We start from the raw sequence: 20,915 nt of genomic DNA on the forward strand, positions 1-20,915 counted from the left end.
CAGGGCACACACACTAGGGATGAAATGAAAAAGTTAAATTCAGCAAGAAAAAAGAAAAACACAAAGACGACTTCATCATAACATTACTTTTGCTTGTGGATAAAGAATTTTCAAGAGATACTTTTTAAAATTGTATTTATTATAAGAAATACAGTACAAAATGTTAATTATACAGAGATTAATATTATAAAAAGGTTCAAGATTAATATTAGACTTATATTTAAACATGTTTGTTATCCCTAATGAACAAGACTGAGGTGACTGTGGTGAGGGAAAAACTCCCTTAGATGGAAGAGGAAGAAATCTTGAGAGGTACCAGACTCAAAAGTGAACCTCATCCTCATGTGGGTGACACTGGATGGTGTGATTATAAACTGTTATAAACACCAGAGAGTGTAATTTTACAGTCAGATACAGTTCACTTTGTATTAATGAGGAGGACATGGAGTTAGCATCTTCTTTAAAGTTACCAACTTTAGCATGCTTTGGGTTTTCATAATGACAAATAACTTCTTTCAGGACAATATTGTGAATCACTATTATAGGGTTAAAATACAAGAACTTAAATCAACTCAAAATCTATTAGTAGTGCTACAATCAAAAAAGAAATGTGCAGCTAATTTCTTCAATAATCACGTTCATGGGCTGAAGGTAAAACAGTCATCATCCATTTGCCATCTCTAGTGACCAGAAACTATAGCTTTTGCGAAAGCATGTATTTTGATTAGTTTAATAAATGATTAACCTGATTAACTTTAACTCTCAATTCTCCTGATTAACTTTTATTAACCTAATTAACTTTAACTCTAGGTGTGCACGGTGGCTTAGGTTAGCACGTTTACCTCACACCTCCAGGGTTGGGGGTTCGATTCCCTCCTCCGCCTTGTGTGTGTGGAGTTTGCATGTTCTCACCGTGCCTTGGGGGTTTCCTCCGGGTACTCCGGTTTCCTCCCCCGGGCCAAAGACATGCGTGGTAGGTTGATTGACATCTCTGGAAAATTGTCTGTAGTGTGTGAGTGTGTGTGAGTGAATGAGAGTGTGTGTGTGCCCTGTGATGGGTTGGCACTCCGTCCAGGGTGTATCCTGTCTCGATGCCCGATGACGCCACAGGTTCCCCGTGATCCGAGAAGTTCGGATAAGCGGTAGAAAATGAATGAATGAACTTCATTGAATGAATGAATGACAAGTCTTCAAAAATAAGGAAACTTAATGTCTATTGTCTTGACTACTTGTGGGTTGAACCAAAGCTCATCTTCAAGGCATCAGCTGACCTTTTATTTAAAAGTTTAACCATCTTGTAATTTTTATACTGCATGTTCCATAGTCACACACACATTGATTAATAAGTGCTACGTCACTTCCCAAATGACGTTTTCCAGTCTGTTGTTCTGTCATTAACTCCTTAAACTCCTTTGAGCTGTCACTAGGTCTACAACTACATTCCTAATAACTACAGTAGTTAACTTCATAACTACATGTCTTTTCCATTACACTGTAGTTAGTCAATGATTTATAGTTGTTACCGAATAATAAATGAATTTACTAAATAATATATAATAAATGTATTACTAAATAATGAATAACGATATAAAGACGAAGGAAGAAATAATGTTATTTTACACCTTTTGTGTCTTAGCTGCAAATCGCAGTAGATTTATACCACAGAGGATCACTGGGTCAGGACACTCAAGTGGTCTTGTTTTGTCCCATGATCAGATATTTATAGCAGGGCCATGACATAAATAACCCTGAGTTTAGCTAAGAGGTCGTGCAACATTTAACAGCGGTATAACTCTTTAGGTAAGCATTAAACTGTACATTAATTAATCAATGGGAATTATACAGTATGAAGTGGGTGTGAAAGCTGTTTAATGCTCAATTGGATGTTAATGTTAAATAATTGTCTATAATTACATGATTGCGGTTGTGCTGTAGTATATGTTGTTTGCAACCACTATACTGTTGACAAAACCTGTACAAATGCAGTTAGATTTGATCATATATATGCAAATGCGCATTTTAGGTGCTTCTGGAATCACACGGGATGAAGTTGGATATTAAATGCGTCAGTCTTCCTGAGTGTTTTCTTTGGTGTTCATGGTGAGGAAGGTGTATTGTGGAGGTCTCAGTTTCTGTAGTTATGGATTTTCAGACGCCAGGAGAGATTTTCGATGAAGATGTGGCGACTCAGTACATGATAGAACAGAGCCTTCTGGCAAATAATAAACAGACTGAATTTAAGGACATCTTCTCTGAAGATGGATGCAGGTAAATATTTACTTTAAGGAAATATTTATCGTCTCGGAGCTGAGAACATATAACCGGTTATCATGACTGAGAATGAAAATGTATTTGGAGCTTAGTTAGAGCTCACTTATAATAAAAGTCTAAATGCAGTGTTGAAGATAAAATTGACTGTTTCGTTCTTTGTAGAGTTCGTCCCTTATGAAATGGGAATATTTTTCAAAGGGGAAAGAATTGAGGTTGTACAGAAATAGTATATTTATCTTGGGCAGATATTACATTTGATTGGAAAGTCAGATGAACCAGTTATTCCATTTCATAATGTTTAGCTTTCTTAGCAAACTTTTTTCTCCGTAAACAAGTTTAGTGTAATGTGCTGAAATTTTTTGATTGATAGATATTAGGTTTGTTTATTTACAGGTTAATCCAGACTAGTCCAGAAAGGGATCGAATATCCAGTGCTATCAAACGAGGTAAGAATATTTAAAGTGTTTGTTAGTTCCTTGCTCATGTGTTGTAGGTTAACGTTGCTTATTTTTGTTTGTTTGTTTGGATATTAGGTGATGAAGCTGAGCTTTGTAAGCTCACAATCCACCAATCTACTTTCTCCGAGGAGGACACTGCCGGCCTGATTCCCTTACATGAGGCAGCCGTGCAGAATAATCAGCACATCCTGGAGATCGCTTTCAAAGGTCAGGGGAGAAATTTCCTGATGTTTTGAAGGCAGTTGGGAGTTTAAATGTTGTTACAGATGCATTTGTTCTACTAACCTGTTATATATAATGATATTTAACTGTTTTCCCACAGCATCTCCCACAGACGCTAAGTCCAGAAGAAGTCATCGGGGCAAGACGGCCCTCTTTTTGGCTGTAGAAAAAGTTCTCTTGGAAAATGCTTGCTATCTTTTGGACAATGGAAGCAGCCCAGATTGCCTGGACAATGATGATGATTCACCTCTTAGCATTGGTTAGTAAAAGAAAACACCTTGAATCAATTCACATCAACAGGTTAATTTTTTTTATAGCAGGTGAAGTTGTGAATGATTAATGACAGATGGTTAATATTAGAAAGGAAAGAATCCTATCTCCTGATCCTCGTGTGCAAGACATGCTTAGCATTTGGTTTTGTTTTTTTAATTGGCCCTGCAACGTATATGTAGCTTTCTAAAAGGAGTTCTTTCTCACCCGAAAGGTTTTTCTTTAAATATCTGCCTTTTTGCCAGTTCAGGATTTGTGATGAGGTTTAGGACAGTCTATAAACAAAACAAACCCTTTCTGTTTAGCTCAGGGGTTCGTAAACGTTGTGTAACCATGGACGTCCTTTACTGTAAAATGATTTACATTTTTGTTGAATTTCATGATCACGTTAAGTTAAGAAAATTTTGTAATTAAAATTGTCTTTACCTGCTAAAACTAGAAAATTTGTTTATCAGATTTAAGTCTTTTCTGTGACATTACATTCCCACAGCTATACGTAACAACCACTTTGACATGGTGAAGCTCCTTCTCTGCTTTAATGCCAACGTAAACCAAAAGTTGGCTCACTGCCGAACGGCCCTTCATGAGGCTGCTCGTTTGGGCCTGACAGATATTGCAATGCTGCTGCTAAAGTCTGGAGCTGATCCTGATCCCAAGAGCACGTACGGCCTCACGCCTCTGGCCCTGGCGGCACAATGTGGTCACGTGGAGATAGTACGGGAACTCCTGCAACGAGGTCTGGAAGGAAGTGTGTGGGGGTGTTAAATGCTACCGTTAATCTGTCAGACAGCATGGCTGGATGCTGATTATGATGATTAATATTGGGATATTATAATACGGGGAAATTCATCTAAATGATCTAAGAAAAATGTTATTGCTTAGAAAATATAAGAGTGGATCATGTTCCAGTATCCAAATGAAGCCCTATTGTGTCTTTGGGATTTTAAATTGAAATTATGGAACGATTTGGGAGTTAAGATGAGAAACAAATTCACAACTTGTGATAAAACTGGATTATTTATAATACATACTGTATAATAATATGAAAGTAACTAATATGGAAGTCGTAGCTCACTGGTTAAGGCGTTGGATGGCTGGGGCTACTGCTGGGCTCTTGAGCAAGGCCTTCAACTGCTCAGTTGCATATATTATATATATATGTAAATTGCTTTGGATAAGAAGGCAATCTGCCAAATGCTGTATATTACATAAATAACTTTGGATTTATATTATTTTCAAAGTATATAAGAGCCTTTAAAAGTACTTTTTAAAATACCAAATTCCCAACTATTTAATAGAAAGCAGTTGTAATTTGGACTGCAGGAGCTGATGTGTATTCTCAAGCTCAAGACTGGGCCACTATCCTATATGAAGCGTCTGCATCCGGGAACCCTGATGTCATCTCTCTGCTTCTGGAGCATGGCGCTGATGCTAATATTCCCAAACAAACAGGCCACCTGCCAATCCACAGAGTGTCCCATCGCGGATATGTGAAGTATGATGCATTTCTGACTCTCACTGAGATTTATACACAAGAACGATATGCAAATTCTATAATAAAAGCACAAAATTGTCTGTTTTTAGCATCTCTTCAAGGATACTTTAATCATTTGTTAATAAATAACTCTTTTGTTTGCGTCAATACTTCACTGTCGCTGGGTTTTAACACAGTTATATGGTTTGAAAGAGCCAGGTCATGGTCAAAGTTGAAATTTTTCTGCTTTCAAATGTTGAGTGTAAACATGAAGCTCTTAATCTGTATCTGCATGACTTTATACATGCTTCTGCACCGTGATTGGCTAATCGAAAAATTGCAAGAATGAGCAGGGATAGAGGCTGTGTCGAAGTGTGTCCTTGTATGAATGAATATTTTCTTTTCTTAGATCTCTAGCTCTGCTGATCCCTGTGACCACATTTGAGGCAGTAGAAGACAGTGGTATGAGCCCCCTGCACTCAGCAGCAGCTGGCGGTCAAACACAATGTCTAGAGATGCTCCTCAATGCCGGCTACGATCCCAACTTCATGCTTCAACCCTGGGTGAGGCGCAATTATGACGACCAGCGCAGGTCCGTCTTGTACTTCGCAGTAACCAATGAAGACATATGCTCCACCAAAATGCTCCTGGAGGCCGGCGCAATGCCCAACCAGGACCTGGTGAAGTGCTTGCAGGTGGCTTTGCGATTAGGCAACTACCAACTGATCGACACCCTGCTGAGGTACGGCGCCAACGTCAATTACTTCTGCAGGGTGAACACCACACACTTCCCTTCAGCAATACAGTATGCCCTGAAGGACGAGGTTCTGCTTAGGATGCTCTTTAACTACGGATACGACGTGCAACGTTGCTTCGACTGTCCGTACGGAGACAAAGCTCACGTGCCTGATGATTATGAGGGTTGGAGCAGTACTGTCATCAAAGACACCATGGTTAGATGAGTTTCACTGACACTGCAATGTCAGACTGCACAATTCAGATGGTTAAAAATTCAGATGGTATTGATTCTATTTGTTCTGCCAGAATATTGTATATGTCTGATTTTTACATCTTTGCTTCACTGTATACTGGAGCTTTGAGACTAATCTCATCCAAATACTTTTTTCTATTCTTTAACATTATCACTCATACTTTTTGGTTTAGTCGAGCAGACAATGCGAAAACTTCACCTGTACCTGAAGGGACAGCCATCTTGTACATCTATCATCAGATTTTATTTGAATACAAAATTCTCACAAATAATTTGATGTAAAATAACATTGCACTGATTGCACAATGTTATTTGAAGCAATTTTGTCAATATTCAATTCAATTTTTACAATTGACATGGTCGCAGAGCAGCTTTTCAGAACATAAACATAGAACAAAAGGTTAATATAAAGAATAATATAATACAAAATTCAAGATTAATATTAGATATATTTAAATGTGTTTGTATTTATCCCCAATGAACAAGTCTGAGGTGACTCAGCGACCGTGGTGAGGAAAAACTCCCTTAGATGGTAAAGGAAGAAACCTTGAAAGGAACCAGACTCAAAGAGGAACCTCATCCTCATGTGGGTGACACTGAGGGTGTGATTATAAATATACAGTACAACAAATATTGTATTGATGAGGAGATTGCTGTCCTCAAAGACCACATGGAGTTGGCGTCTCCTCATTAGTATAGCAGAGTCTAACTGGAGCTGGTAAATCTCAATCCTCAGGATCATCACATGGCTGGCCTCATCTCAGTGGAGGTCCAAAATCTTCATGGCACGGAAGACAATAGTAGCTGGTACAATTTCTAGATGTCTCGGGATGGGTCGAAAAAGAGAAGCAGTGGAGAAGGATTAACATAGCTGCTGTTCATAATATTAGCAAGCACTAGATGCTAATGTGCATTTGATCAGATGTATTAGAGCACAATATTATGGGATGTATTATGTGTATGCCTGTAAAGAGGTTAGTCTACATTTTAATCTACATTTAAACTGGGAAAGTGTGTCTGAGCCCCGAACACTATCAGGAAGTTTGGGAACTAAATACAAAAATGCTCTACCGCCTTTAGTAGATTTAGAAATCAGTGAGCATGAGGGATTGTAACGTGTTAGAAGACTAGATAGATACATGCGAGCTAAACCATTAAGAGCCTTGTACGTAAATGGCAGCAGTTTGTAATCAGTTCTAGACTTTAACAGGTTCTCTCTCTCTCTCTCTCTCTCTCTCTCTCTCTCTCTCTCTCTCTCTCTCTCTCTCTCTCTCTCTCTTTCTCTCAGTTTTGTGAGGTGATATGTGTCGACTGGCTGAAGCATCTTTCTGGTAGTGTGGTGCATATCATGTTAGATTACATTGATCACGTCAGGTTTTGCTGCAAAATGAAGGCAACCCTGATGGAGCAAAAGCAATGGCCAGAAATCTGCAAGATTCAAGGTAAGAATATGTGTAATGTGATGCAAGTTTCCTTTTTTATTACTTCTTCAGATCTTTTTACATTTCTATCTGCACCAGTAAAGATATATGTAGACGGGTCATCATCCAGGTACTAATGGATTCCACTTCCTGTCTTGAATCATCCAGAGAACGCACGTTGCTTGCAGCACCTGTGCCGACTGACGATCAGGAGATGTTTGGGACGTTTGCGTCTCAGAGCTCCAGTGTTTATGAGCTTCCTGCCTTTGCCAAAATGCTTGAAGGATTACATCTTATACAGAGAGTATGATCTTTATAGGCAGACACATGAACGGAAAAGTTCAAAATGAGATTTGATTCTACAAATGATTCTGTCATCAGCTTGGCTATAGCCATCTATAGTTTTAGCACTGGTTTTAACTGAACATGTATAGAAATGTATAGATTTAAATTAATGAACAATTTGTGTTTTGTAAAGATGTTTTTAAAAAATGTTTTAATGATATTAAAATGTGTATTAATGTTAATGTAATGTCTTGAAAAAACATTGTAAGTCAAGTACTGTATGTAAATGCTGGATTTGTAGATAAACACTGGACTTTGTATTAAAAAGGTAAATACAGTGTGTGTGCAAATGTGTGTGTGTGTTTGGGTGTGTGTGAGTTTGAGAGTGTGTGCGTGTATGTGCATGTGCATGTGTGTGTATGTGTGTGTGTCTGTGTGTGTACTCTTTTTTTTGTACTTAAGCTATATATTTGTTAGCTCAGTGTAAGGCCTTGCGATAAATAAATCTAATTTCTGACAAACCTAATTTCCTGTGTGATTAATCTGGACTTGAATATGAATGTTATGAATGTTAAAACATATGCTAGAATATTTCTGATAGACAAATTGATAGGGTGAGAAAGGAATGTGTGTCTTTAAATACTATATAAGACAATAATAAATATGTTTATATGATATTTATTTATACTAATATTAATTTAATTCTGCTGGAATATAACAGAAATCTTTCTTGAGAAACTAAAGGGGCTTTTATTTTATTACCACATTTGCATGAAATAACTCAACACCCATCCCAAATCCGTCCAAATTGGAAATATAGTACACTAGACATGCTGTAGAAATAACGTTAATTTTCGTTTTGTAGTGCACTTATTAAGGTTTTAAGGAGTGAATTGGGACACAACGCAGTTTCAGCCAATGAGAGGCGGAGAAATAGAATATCCGTATGTGTGGGAAGGGCTCTGTCTGCTTGTTGATTAGTCTTGAATAAAAAAAGCAGGAAAAATTTTTTTTTTCTAAAAACAGCTGTCAGTTTTTCGGAATAAATAATAGCATAAAAATGCCAGGAATTGACAAACTGCCGATAGAAGAGACACTGGAGGACAGTCCTCAGGTAAAAATAAACAACAACAAACATCTGGGCTTGTTAGCGTTCTAGCTTTTTGGCTTGCTAGCTAGCTAAAGAATTAGCATAGCAACTAGTTATTTACGTGTAGTCGTCGTGTTTAAAATGTGAGTCAGAAAATGCTTGTAAAAACGAGAAAATATCGATATTAAAACGTTTTTTTTATCCAGCTGCGTTAATAGTTTGTGGACCTGGTTTGATTTTGGGAGGAGACAATGTTTATAAACAAGGGCTGTGTCCCAAATCAATCAGTATTCAGTACATTAGTGCACTATTTGTGACTTATTATATCCGATTTTACATTGTACAGTCTTGTAAACGTTCGGGAGTCATTTTAGGCCTTTTAAGGAAATGGTGCAGGAATAGAATTGTTTTTTTTTTAAAAATAGTCACATATAGTATAGTATTGTGTTGTGAAATGTGTTAACGAGAATAAAACCGTTATGTATATATGTTTAAGAAGATAAATAAATGGTGTGTGTGTGTGTGTGTGTGTGTGTGTGTGTGTGTGATTATCGGCTTTAATCAATGTAATGTCTTTAATCACATTAATTCCTTAAGTAGCTCATTTCTGGTTGCTATTTTCACCGGTTTACGCCACAGCTGTGTTATTTCACACTTTGTCTACAGACCAAGCACAGTTTAAAATCCTTGACATGTCCTAGTTTCCTTCCTCACCCACTTCCTTCATCTTTCTTCTTGCTTACTTGTGACTCATACTATTCCACCAGCCACTGACCTTCGAACACATTAAAACTTTACATTGCCGGAAACTGAAGATTTTTATTATTTTTCCTATTTGTTGTTGTTTTCCTCTGTCACAGATTAGGTTGTTTTGCATTTTAACCTGAAACACATCAAATATCTGATCATTTGATTCACATCTTGGCACTTACGGTCGAGTTTCCTGTTAATTGTTAAGAGATGAACAATTTATTTATTTAACAAATAAATTTTTAGTGATATTTTACTTACAAGAACCACAAGCCAAGTGATGAATAGTTCTAAAATATATCATTATAAAACAAAGTTCTGGTTCTAAAACCATTATACACACACACACACACACACACACACACACCCGTGACCAATGAAAATAAATAAATTCCTTGTAAATCTACATTGTTTAATCCAATAATACTCTTACACTATAGAATAGCTGAACTGCTCTTAATGTTGCTTAGCAACCAAACCCTTTTATTAACAGACTACATTTTGTGGAGTCAATTTATAATAGTTTTTCAATATAACACACATTTTCTCCTGACTTCTTGCTTCTTTTTTTTGGCACTCGGACCAGAGCAGTGTACTGTATATTAGAGTATTTTTTCCGTGATGAAGAAACCAGGCTGTCTACAAGGACATATTCCTGACTCTAGCAGGCCAAAGATACAGAAGGTCTTGTTTCCAGTCCCAGTGTGTAATATAAACGCAGCCACGGTCACGTTGATGTTAAATACCTGTTGTTGTTTTTTTTTTTCTAGACTCGCTCGCTGCTTGGCGTGTTTGAGGAAGACACATGTGCCATATCCAGCTACTACCATCAGCTCTTCAAAGCCATGCAGAGGATATATGATGCACAGGTGGGCTGTGACTAAAACACCAAATTTATCAGAAAGCAATTTAAACCTTTTTTTTCTTGTTTTTGGAGTAGTTACATTTTTAGGTTTGTGTGGTTTACAGAATGAACTGAGCGCTGCAACACACCTGACCTCCAAGTTATTGAAGGAATACGAAAAGCAGGTAAAATGTTTAGCAACATTTTGAAAGTGATGCCTTTAAACTCACCAGGTTTAAAGGAATAGTTCAGGGGAGTAAGTGACAGTTTTATACTTATTTTAAAGGTAGTCGTGTCCTTAGAGATTGTAATGTTTTCAAAATCAATTTCTTTTTTATAGATTGATTATTATTATTATTATTATTATTATTATTATTAATAATACATTTCCTTGTCCCATGTTTTAGTTTCCTGGAAGCCTATAAGACTAAGCTAAAAAGTGATAGCTAGCATAAACCAAGCTCTTATTTTAACCTTCTCGTTCCCTTAGCGTTTTCCACTCGGTGGTGATGATGAGGTCATGAGCTCCACTTTGCAGCAGTTTTCCAAAGTTATCGATGAGGTGAGAATAATGTACAACTTTTAGCTTTTTTCGCTTCATACTGTACATAGTTCGATTTACATTTGCTCTCTCCCGCTCTGTCTCTCTCTCTCTCTCTCTTTCTCTCTCCTGTTTCACAGCTCAGCTCCTGTCATGCCGTCCTGTCCACTCAGCTAGCAGATGCCATGATGTTCCCCATCACTCAGTTCAAAGAGAGGGACTTAAAAGGTAAATAGACATTTTATTTGTCAGTTTATCATTGTCTTGACTCATCATTTATTTGATTTTTTTTTTTTTTTTACTTGCTTTGCCTTCTTTCCTTCAGAAATCCTTACTCTGAAGGAAGTGTTCGAAATATCCAGCGACGGTGAGAATCCGACTCCTTTCACCAATTTCAAAAGCAAAAGAATTCTCCAGCCACTGTAACGTCTTCACCGTTTCGTTTTCTTAATATGACAGATCTCGACACGGCCATCAACAGATACAGTCGGCTGTCTAAAAAGAAAGAGAACGAGAAGGTAAGAAGGTTAAAGTCTTAAATTCTGATTCTGTTTTGCTTTAAAAATTTGCTGAACGTGGCAACTGTGTAAATCACCATCATCTGCTCTTAAAAAGTGGCCGTACCTGTTAACATTCTTGTTAGTTTATAGTTTTAAGCCTGACATTTTGGCAACGTAAATGTACAAAAAAATTGTGCTAGTCACATTCGTATAAAGATAAAAGCTAGAAAAATGCTTAGCTAACATAGAAACTGGAAAAACACAAGATAAAGGTTGGGCTTTCCAGAAACAAACATTTCTAATTTCTAAGTAAATATGATGGTGTATATTTACCTGATTTGCTTCATATTTGAATAATATACGTTCATTCTATAGATCGTATAATAGAATAACAAAAGTTCATATGCAGCCTGAGAAATCTCATCAGATCTCCTCAGATGTCAATGTGTCTAAACTCCTAAAACCTTGCTGTTTTTTTTTTGCCTGTGAAATTCTTTTCATATAAAATAGCACAACTTTAAGAGACCATAAATATGTTTCCTCAAAATGATGTCTTTTTTTTTTTTTTTACTTTCTAATCTTGCATAGGGAAGTCTGTCTTCCTACAAATAACATGTTGTGTAAGGGTTGTGTATGTATGAAGCCAGTTTAACAAATCTGGTGGTAAAATCTCACATGGGCAAGTTGTTGGGTAATAACATGGAACTAAACTGAAGATCTCAGCTGTGTAAGTGGTAATAATGCTCCATTCTGTAGATGGAAAAGAATCTTCATATGCCATTTTCTGGTTTTAGGGACCGCACTTATGCTGAGATATTCAGTTGTACAGCGCTCTCAATCTGATATGCTTCTATTTTAAATTATTTACCCATTTACATACAAAAGTTTTATTGCAAATTATGTTACAACAACTTGAGTGAAAAGTAGAATCTTTTGAAATATTGAAATGAATTTCGGAGGTTTTCTAGGATTCGGTCTATTCCCTTTCTGCTTTAATGATGGCGTGGACTCGAGCAATCATGCCACAAGCTCGTACAAAACAGGATCAGGGTTCAAGCCCCAGCACTGCCAAGCTGCATCTGTGTTGTGCCTTTGAGCAAGGCCCTTAACCCTCACTGCTCCCGTGGTGCTGTATCGTGTCTGAACCTGCAAATTTGGGATATGTGGAGGTGGTGGGGGTTTCACTGTGCTGTAATGTAGATGTGACAAAAATAAAGACTACGTCATCGTCTTTGTCATTTGATTTAAATAGAGAACAAGAAATGGTGCAGAATCTTAAATAGTAAATAGGATATGATTATAAACTGACGTGTTTAGGCTTAGATTTTGGAAGCCGCTAAATGCAAAAGAGAGCCGAGTTTCAGTTCAGTGGTTTAGAGGCTGCAGATTGTAGAAGTACATGCAGCAACCGGAAATCAAGGAACACCATACACATTACAACTTGGAAAAATTTACTAATAGAGTACATCTCCATGGAAAACTTGTCTACCGCCACTCAAAATAATACATCAGTATTACACCCTTATTGGTCATCTATCTTTAACTTCCAACCGTCATGAATCCACTGACCTTCTTTGTCTAAAGCCATCCTCAGTGCTACACCATCAAAAATCACACATGATGGGGGGTGGGGGTGGGGGTCCAGGAAGAGGCAGCAACACAGATATAATATCAAATATAAATAAAATACTTATAAGATTATATTTAAATCTCTTTCTTTCTTTCTTTCTTTCTTTCTTTCGCTGCTTCTGGACCCTGGTTGGCTGTGGCATACTAGTCCCTGCCATGTGCGGTCCTGATTAGTTGTGGGTGGGTCTGATGTGGGGCCGGGGGCATTGGGCTTTCGCCCTCCAGCTTGTACTTTTGCCTGGGATTTCTCGTCTCCGGCTGCTCCAACACTTGTCTCGCTGTTTTAATGCTTCACATATTAGATGAGGTAAAACATAAAACAAGTTTAAAGCAAAAAAAAAAGTTCATGTAGTTTATTAGAAAATGTTTTTTTTTTTTGTTTTTTTTTTTAATACACCAGATCACCACACACTAACAGCTCAGTCTTTGCATTGTGACTTTACATGGTCACCTAATCAGATCTGTCGTCTTCTACTTTCCTGTGGGACTGATTACGCACATAAGAAGATTAACACAGTTACACACTGCAGTGGCGGTCTTCATTTAATGAAACACACACTGAGACGTGGCCTGGCCACCGTGGGAAGAGCGTATGTTCTGCAGATTTAGTTGGCTCGAGTCCCGTTTCCTTGCACAAGACCGGAAATTTGACTAGATCCGAGTTTGTCGTAGGAAGATTGTTGCTATGATGAAGAAATGACTCGAAGACCGAGTCACATCAGAGATTTTGTGCTTCTTTTTTCGTTGAACACTTTTGTTGATGGCTGAAATATTAGCAAAAGAATCGAAGGACGTGAATTCTCTAATGATAAAAATGTTTACCTTCACTACAGGTAAAGAGTGAAGTGATGGAAGATGTTTACACTTCAAGGAAAAAGCAACACCAGACCATGATGCACTACTTCTCAGCACTTAACACGCTACAATATAAGAAAAGGATTGCCCTGTTAGAGCCGCTGCTGGGGTACATGCAGGCGCAGGTGCTGATGAAACGTTCTCATTAGTCATTATTTCACTGTTATCAGTGCATATACATACCTACTGTACACTATTCAGTGTATCTCTACATCTTAACTGGATAAATCCTAACCCATGTTTCTTTTTTCCTCCTGTCTTTCCTCAGATCAGTTTCTTTAAGCTCGGATCAGAGAACCTCACACAGCAATGGGAGGACTTCCTCACAAACATCGGAACCAGTGTACAGAAGTAGGTTGTATCTAATTTAATATCCTGTCCCGGATTAGTATGACATCCTGTATTGGTTTAATCCTCCACACAGATGTTTTTAGAATTTTTACCTCACAGTCGAATTACAGGAATCAAGAGAGCAGGATAGTTTATTTTAGCAAGCGGATGCGAGCTTTGTCAATATTTTAACATAGCCCTTTTGTTAACATTGACGTTAGCTTGCTCATTCGATCTGCAGTACGACAACTATGATAAGCAGGTCTGTAATGCATTAAAGTGCAATTTAATGTATTTTTTTTTGTATTCTTTTATTTTCTTGATCTTATTTATGCTTATAAATATGTATGCATATTATGTATGTATGTATGTATTGCATTACTTGCCGGTATATGTTTATATATATATATATATATATATATATATATATATATATATATATATATATATATATATATATATATATATATATATATGAGAAATGGGCATCACCAAATGGCGGACCGCGGTCCGGATCCGGACCGAGTGACGGGTCTGCCTGGACCCGTTAAAATTCTAATATCATATTAAGCATCTCCTTATTATAATCTAATATTATAAGATTATATAAGCTCTTTGATATTAATAAATGACGACAGGAGTGTCATCAAAACCCAAGCCAAAAACAGATTGATTCTGTTCCATACTCCAGAGCAGAAGGTGGCAGTAATGCACCTAATTATGCTGGCAGGACAATTAGGATTCAAACTGCTGGCAGGACAGTTACATGCCTATTTCTCTCACTAGGAACGGAAGATGGAAAGGAGAGAGGAAAAAGGGAGCTGCTCAAAGCTCTGCACTTGTCTTTTATTCAGTAAATTCTGCCCTGTTCTATTTGACTTGAAATGTTCTTTTGCCTAAAGGTTCCTGTGTTATTAATGTAGTTAATGTTTAAAAAAGGGGCAGCTCAAAAGTCTTTTGTTTCATTTTTTTCTTAAAGATTCAAACCACTTTTATTTTATTCAAAAGATTCTGAATGTTTTACATTACTTGAAATATAGGCCAAAGTTCAGGCTGCTCAAAGCTGTGTTTGCACTTTTTATTTATTTTATTCAGAAGAAATTCAGTGTCTGTTGTCTGTTACTTGACATGTAGTAAAGACAACTACAGGATTGTTTTACATTCAAGTGCCATACAAGTTCAGACTTTGAAAACACTTGAAATTTAACAATAAATTATATAGAAATGTATGTGCGTTATTGATTTTATTAACATGAGGGTACACTATTTTAAGTGACAATATAATATTCGGACCTTTGCTGGGAGGAAATTTGAATTTTAATTGAATACCCCTGATATATAATATATAATTTTATTGCAATACTTTTCTTATATATATATATATATATATATATATATATACACACACAAATATGGACAACATTGATTTTATCATTTGTTGTTATTGTTCTCAGTGTACGCAGGGAGATGGACAGTGAGGTGGACACAATGCAGCAGACAATCCAAGATCTGGAGCAGGCCAGTGATCTGCTATACATGCCCGACCCTGACCCTAATAAAATCCCAATTAACCGCAACCTGACCCGCAAAGCTGGATATCTCAACACTCGCAAGTACGAAACGAGCCTGACTGCTGGTTATAGTTATTGTACATGACCATGTATTGATTTATTTTAATGGACATGCGAAGACATCGGCGATGGCGTGGCATAGATTTAACAGAACTGAATGCAGTGATAAAGTGCTGTTATAAGAAGACTATAACAACAATACACCTGACGGCGCCCCCCAGTGCTACAGCAGGGCATAGACCCAGTCTCTGACATGTCATTATGTTTTTGCATGATTGACCTGCTCTAAACTTTAAATTACTTATGTCCAGTAAAACAGGGCTGGTGTCGTCCACCTGGGAGCGCCAATATTTCTTCACACAAGGAGGGAACCTCATGAGTCAGTCTCGAGGGGACGTAGCAGGAGGGCTGGTCATGGACATAGACAACTGTTCTGTCATGGCAGTGGACTGTGAGGATCGACGCTTCTGCTTCCAAATCTCTTCATTCGATGGCAAAAAGTATGTTTAGTAACCTCAATATATCAATAACCTATTAGGACTTTGCTAGCTATAATAATAAGAATAATAATAAATATTAATAATAACTATAATAATAATGATAATAATAATAACCAATATTAATAATAATAATAATATTTAACTATTTTATACTTGTGTTTATAAATGAATGAAACTAAACGAATCTGATTCCATTTAACGTATTTAATTTCTCTCTGTTTATTTTTCTAGATTATTTTTTATCCCTTGCCAGCACAACATTATTTTCTTTCTCTCAAAATGTAGTATAATTATTTTTTAAAACCGATCTATTACATTGTAAAGCTGAATGATTCTTTTTTTCATTATAGGGTTGGCATTTTACAAGCAGATAGCAGAAAAGATTGTGAAGAGGTAATACATTTCTACTAGTTCCCATCCGTTGGTTTTTTATTATATGAGCGAGCTCAATAAATACTGAGATGTTAAACAGAGACGTTGCCTTTTCTTCTTTTCAGTGGATTGCAACAATAAATAACATCTCGAAGAGGATATATCTTAGTGAGAAGCCTGAGGTAAACATTTGCTTCATAGCAAAGATTCGTCAGTCTGTTTTATGGCTCTAAATGACTGTTTTACTGACAGGAAACTGCAGCAAGAGTCAACCAGTCAGCTTTGGAGGCTGTGACACCATCGCCTTCATTCCAGCAGAGGCATGAGAGTTTTAGACCCAGCACGTCAGTATCTGTTTATCCTCACACTCACATGGCTGTATTTTTCTTTAGGGCAGTCTGATTATTCCTATTCAAGACCTAACAATAGTTTTTAATCCCCTCGGTTTACAGGCAGGGCCGACCCCGTGCAGCCCGCACTGGCAGCCAGAGCTCAGCAGGTTCTGAGTCACCTGCTCTCTCCTCTCTGTCTCTGGATTCCCTGGTGGCTCCAAACACCCCCATCCAGTTTGATATCATTTCCCCAGTCAGTGAAGATTGCACATCACAGGCTAAAGGTCCTGTCCAGGGCAGGTCAGTGCCACTAATCATATCGTATACACTTCAAGAACGGTATCATCCATGTCACTGCACAGGTTGTGGTTTGGCAACAAAGGGTCCAGGTTTGTGATTAAAATTTTAACCTTTTTAAAGATGTAATGTTGTTAGATGAAATTTTTTTTTGTTTTTGTTTGTTTTGTTTTATTAATATGAGTAACTAATTTATGTTCATTGCTATCAAAAAGCATAGATTTATGAATATGCAAATCTGAAGTTATTTAAACTGTAAACATGCCGTCGTCTTCATCAGTTTTAAAGCACAGGTTACTTTGCATAATAAACCACGATTATTGACATTTGCGTTTTTTAACGCTTTGGTTCCACAGTATACACAAGCAGCATCTCTCGAAGAGGTTCACGATACATCTCATAATGTTTAGGGTGTTAAAAAGTATAAAGTTTTCAGGGTATCAGAGGTTTTGAGAATGTTACTGATTGGTTATTCTATTCTGATGAAGGTTGAAGGTGGTACAGTGATCCCTCGTTTATCGCGGTTAATGGGGACCGAAACCCCTCGCGATAGGTGAAAATCTGCGAAGTAGGATTGGCCCTAAGTTTGACCTTTTCACTGATGGACATCACCTTCCTCTTCCTCTTGGGCTCACTAGAGGGATCTTTCGCAGGGGCACGGCGCTTAGGAGGCATTGTAAGGGCTTAACGACATGTTAATTTCAAACACAATACGCAAGACACAGTTGACAGCATGAACGAGTGTGGCGAGATACAACAAGGGATGAAGCTGGGATAGGATGCGATGATGCGCAGCCAATCAGCTCAGATCTCGCACCTGGAACCAATCATGTGCCTTGTCTGAGTGCCTGTGGGTATGTACAAAGCCTCTGAGAGAGTTTCTCTCTTTGTCTGGCATCCTGGGAAACCGTTTTTATCTTTATTTTTCGAGGAATGTTTTTGAAAAATCAGCGACGCACCGAGGCCGCGAAACTTGAACCGCAAAGTGGAGAGGGATCACTGTATACTGTTTAGTTTGTAGAAAAAATATATAAAAACTAAAGGTGCAGTAACTGCCTCAGATTTGATACATAAAACTAGTTTTAATTCTCATTTGTCAACTTTTATACATGCCACACGATGAGTCACAAGAATTTAAAAAGGCAGGTCACGTGTCGGTTCATCTCGATGTAATTCCTGCCTGATGTGTTCCACTTAATACCAATATGTGTTTTAATTTACTTTTAAAATAACGCCGATGTTTCTTTGTCACCTTTGCTGAAAGAAGGACAAACCCATTCGGAGAGTCTGGACAGGTGCAGTCAGGAGACAGTGAAGGTACATGTCCCATAAGCAGACCTTATATTTACAGAGACTTTTTAGACATAAGAAAAGGTCATTGTCATAAATCACTCAAATATTTGACATACCTCTGGATCATCGCAGACTCCATCCTGCACCAGCTCTTCATCGTGCGTTTCCTGGGATCCATGGAAGTGAAGGCCACAGAGAACCCGGATGTCATCTACGAGACAATGAGGCAGATCCTGGCGGCTCGAGCCATCCACAACATCTTCAGGATGACCGAATCACATCTGCTTGTCACCTGCGACTGCTTGAAGTAAAACAACCCCACGGCACGCAGATAATATACTACGTGATCTCGTGTTCCTCTGCCTTCTTATTAAAAGTTTGCTTTCCTGTAACTGTTTCTAGGCTCATTGATCCTCAAACACAAGTCACAAGATTAAGGGTAGGCCATTTTTTTCTCCATCCTTTCACCTTGTCCCATCAATATATGCAAAAGATATGCATATCTACATGTAAAAGCTATGCACTTCTGTTTAATGGTGTTTATTATATAAAAATTGGTCCAAGATCTGAAACCTTTTTAATTTATGATTATGAATGGTAGGTCTGTGTTTCCCAGACTTACTGCTGTTTTTTGTTTGTCCTCAGTTCCCTCTGTCCAGCGTGGTGATGTGTGCATCCCATCAAGAGAACAAGCGCTTGTTCGGCTTCGTGTTGCATACAGCGGGGGGGCGAGTCGATGGACGTCCCGTCACCGTCTGCTACATCTTTGAATCTAATAATGACGGGGAGAAGGTATAATGAAAACGAGTGTGTGTGAGTGTGTGTGAGTGTGTGTGTGTGTGTGTGTGTGTGTGTGAGTGTGTGTGAGTGTGTGTGTGTGTGTGTGTGTGTGTGTGTGTGAGTGTGTAAGTGTGTGAGTGTGTGTGTGTGAGTGTGTGTGTGTGAGTGTGTGTGTGTGAGTGTGTGTGTGAGAGTGTGTGTGTGTGAGTGTGTGTGTGAGTGTGTGTGTGTGAGTGTGTGTGTGTGTGTGTGTGTGTGTGTGTGTGTGTGTGAGTGCTGATGTTTTTGTGTGTGTGTGTGTGAGTGTGTGTGTGTGTGTGTGTGTGCGTGTGTGTGTGTGTGTCTGTGTGTGTGTGTGTGTGTTTGTGTGTGTGTGTGTGTGTGTGTGTGTGTGTGTGTGTGTGTGTGTGTGTGTGTGTGTGTGTGTGTGTGAGTGTGTGTGTGAGTGTGTGTGTGAGTGTGTGTGAGAGTGTGTGTGAGAGTGTGAGTGTGTGTTTGAGAGTGTGAGTGTTTGAGAGTGTGAGTGTGTGTGTGTTTGTGTGTGTGAGAGTTTGGTTTTTTTAATTTTTATTATACCTTTATTTAACCAGGGATAAAATCACATTGAGGTAGATATCTCATTTACAAGCGAGCCTTGGCCAAGGTAGCAGCACACAATAGATAACATAAAAAACAAATAAAAACAAACAAAACAAAAAAGTACATAGAACAATAATCACAACACACACATTTCCAACAATTTAACAAGATTAAGAACAAATGCAGACAGTGTGTGTTTGAGTGTGTGAGTGTGTTTGAGAGTGTGTGTGGATGTTGTGAGTGTTGTGTGTTTAAGTGTGTGTTTTATCTCAATTGTTTTTGTTTTTTGTCAGATCTGTGATAGTGTTGGTTTGGCAAAACAGATAGCCCTTCATTCAGAAATGGTAAGTCTTTGTATCAGATTAGACAAAGACGTACAAGGCTTTTAACACCTGCAACATTTTTTTTAGCAAAGTGCATCGTCTGCTTCATAAGAATCTTGTATTTGTTTGTAGGATCAAAAAGCCACTCAGAAGCAGAGAGAGATGGAAAAGGCCAAGGAGAAGCACCAAGAAGAGCTGACTAAACAAAAACAGATTGAAAAGGTATGTTGAGAAACTTCAGCATTTCACCATAATAAATATCAAACTCTAGTCCTCGTGGTCCAGGACTCTAAAGGATATTAGACAATCAAGTAACGCGTGATGCTACCAGGAGATAAGCAGCGGAGAGCATTTTAAATTCTCTAACATTAAAAACATTATACGTAAAAACATGACACTTCCAGCAGCTCCCATGATGCTTTTGTCAGGACAGCATTATGTAGTAAATGTTCTCTCTTGAGCATGTGTAGTTATTTCTATAGTGATGTGCTGTTATATAGATCACTGAGCCTGTATTATGTTTTCATTGCCATAAAATAAAGTCTGCACCATAATTCCAGGACCTGGAGGAACAAAGCCGCCTGATAGCTGCCTCTAGTCGTCCAAACGCGCCGGCTGCTGACGGACAGTTCCTCGTCCTCAGCAAGAGCCAATCAGAAGACAGCGAAATCGGGGAGGAGGGGCAGAAAAGAGGCGAATCTGATGCTTGAGAGTAAAGAGCATGAGGATAAAGTTGATCTCTACCTGGACTCAACTTTTCATTCAAAGCTCTTAAACTTTAAGACATTTCCTTTAAAGCTTCTGGTTTACTAAAGGAAATGATATTTTTGTGAAATGACTGCAGATTAGAGCCGAAAGTGTCATTTTATGGGTGGGTGGATTGGGAGAAACTCACACAAGCTGGTTTTATTTGTATTAAATCTTGTATTTTGTACCT

General features: G+C 38.0%; 2 protein-coding genes across 3 annotated transcripts in view; both read left to right on the plus strand.

Moving 5' to 3' along the window:
• Positions 1-1,713: 1,713 nt before the first annotated feature.
• Positions 1,714-7,909, plus strand: asb14a (ankyrin repeat and SOCS box containing 14a). Its single transcript, XM_027167812.2, has 10 exons — positions 1,714-1,800; positions 2,024-2,268; positions 2,665-2,717; positions 2,805-2,936; positions 3,052-3,210; positions 3,712-3,957; positions 4,545-4,716; positions 5,105-5,648; positions 6,975-7,128; positions 7,276-7,909. Exons 2-10 carry the CDS (start codon positions 2,141-2,143, stop codon positions 7,455-7,457), a joined length of 1,770 nt encoding a protein of 589 aa, XP_027023613.2. The 5' UTR covers positions 1,714-1,800; positions 2,024-2,140; the 3' UTR covers positions 7,458-7,909.
• Positions 7,910-8,313: 404 nt separating this feature from the next.
• Positions 8,314-20,915, plus strand: part of appl1 (adaptor protein, phosphotyrosine interaction, PH domain and leucine zipper containing 1) — a 13,587-nt gene continuing 985 nt past the window's right edge. Inside the window, exons 1-22 of one of the 2 annotated variants that reach the window (XM_027167793.2) lie at positions 8,314-8,506; positions 10,003-10,101; positions 10,202-10,261; positions 10,567-10,638; positions 10,758-10,845; positions 10,943-10,984; positions 11,077-11,135; positions 13,580-13,726; positions 13,870-13,952; positions 15,386-15,544; positions 15,814-16,002; positions 16,353-16,395; positions 16,500-16,556; positions 16,627-16,718; positions 16,827-17,006; positions 18,268-18,320; positions 18,429-18,603; positions 18,699-18,735; positions 18,942-19,088; positions 19,949-19,999; positions 20,111-20,200; positions 20,539-20,915. The exon at positions 20,539-20,915 is cut by the window's right edge and continues 985 nt beyond it. In XM_027167793.2, coding sequence (XP_027023594.1) covers positions 8,453-8,506; positions 10,003-10,101; positions 10,202-10,261; positions 10,567-10,638; positions 10,758-10,845; positions 10,943-10,984; positions 11,077-11,135; positions 13,580-13,726; positions 13,870-13,952; positions 15,386-15,544; positions 15,814-16,002; positions 16,353-16,395; positions 16,500-16,556; positions 16,627-16,718; positions 16,827-17,006; positions 18,268-18,320; positions 18,429-18,603; positions 18,699-18,735; positions 18,942-19,088; positions 19,949-19,999; positions 20,111-20,200; positions 20,539-20,688 — 2,127 coding nt within the window. In that variant the 5' untranslated portion in view covers positions 8,314-8,452 and the 3' untranslated portion in view covers positions 20,689-20,915. The remainder of the gene's footprint in view (positions 8,507-10,002; positions 10,102-10,201; positions 10,262-10,566; positions 10,639-10,757; positions 10,846-10,942; positions 10,985-11,076; positions 11,136-13,579; positions 13,727-13,869; positions 13,953-15,385; positions 15,545-15,813; positions 16,003-16,352; positions 16,396-16,499; positions 16,557-16,626; positions 16,719-16,826; positions 17,007-18,267; positions 18,321-18,428; positions 18,604-18,698; positions 18,736-18,941; positions 19,089-19,948; positions 20,000-20,110; positions 20,201-20,538) is intronic. The other variant, XM_027167794.2, reaches the window with a different exon arrangement.

This window comes from Tachysurus fulvidraco, chromosome 2 (assembly GCF_022655615.1).
Source record: "Tachysurus fulvidraco isolate hzauxx_2018 chromosome 2, HZAU_PFXX_2.0, whole genome shotgun sequence".
NCBI lineage: Eukaryota > Metazoa > Chordata > Actinopteri > Siluriformes > Bagridae > Tachysurus > Tachysurus fulvidraco.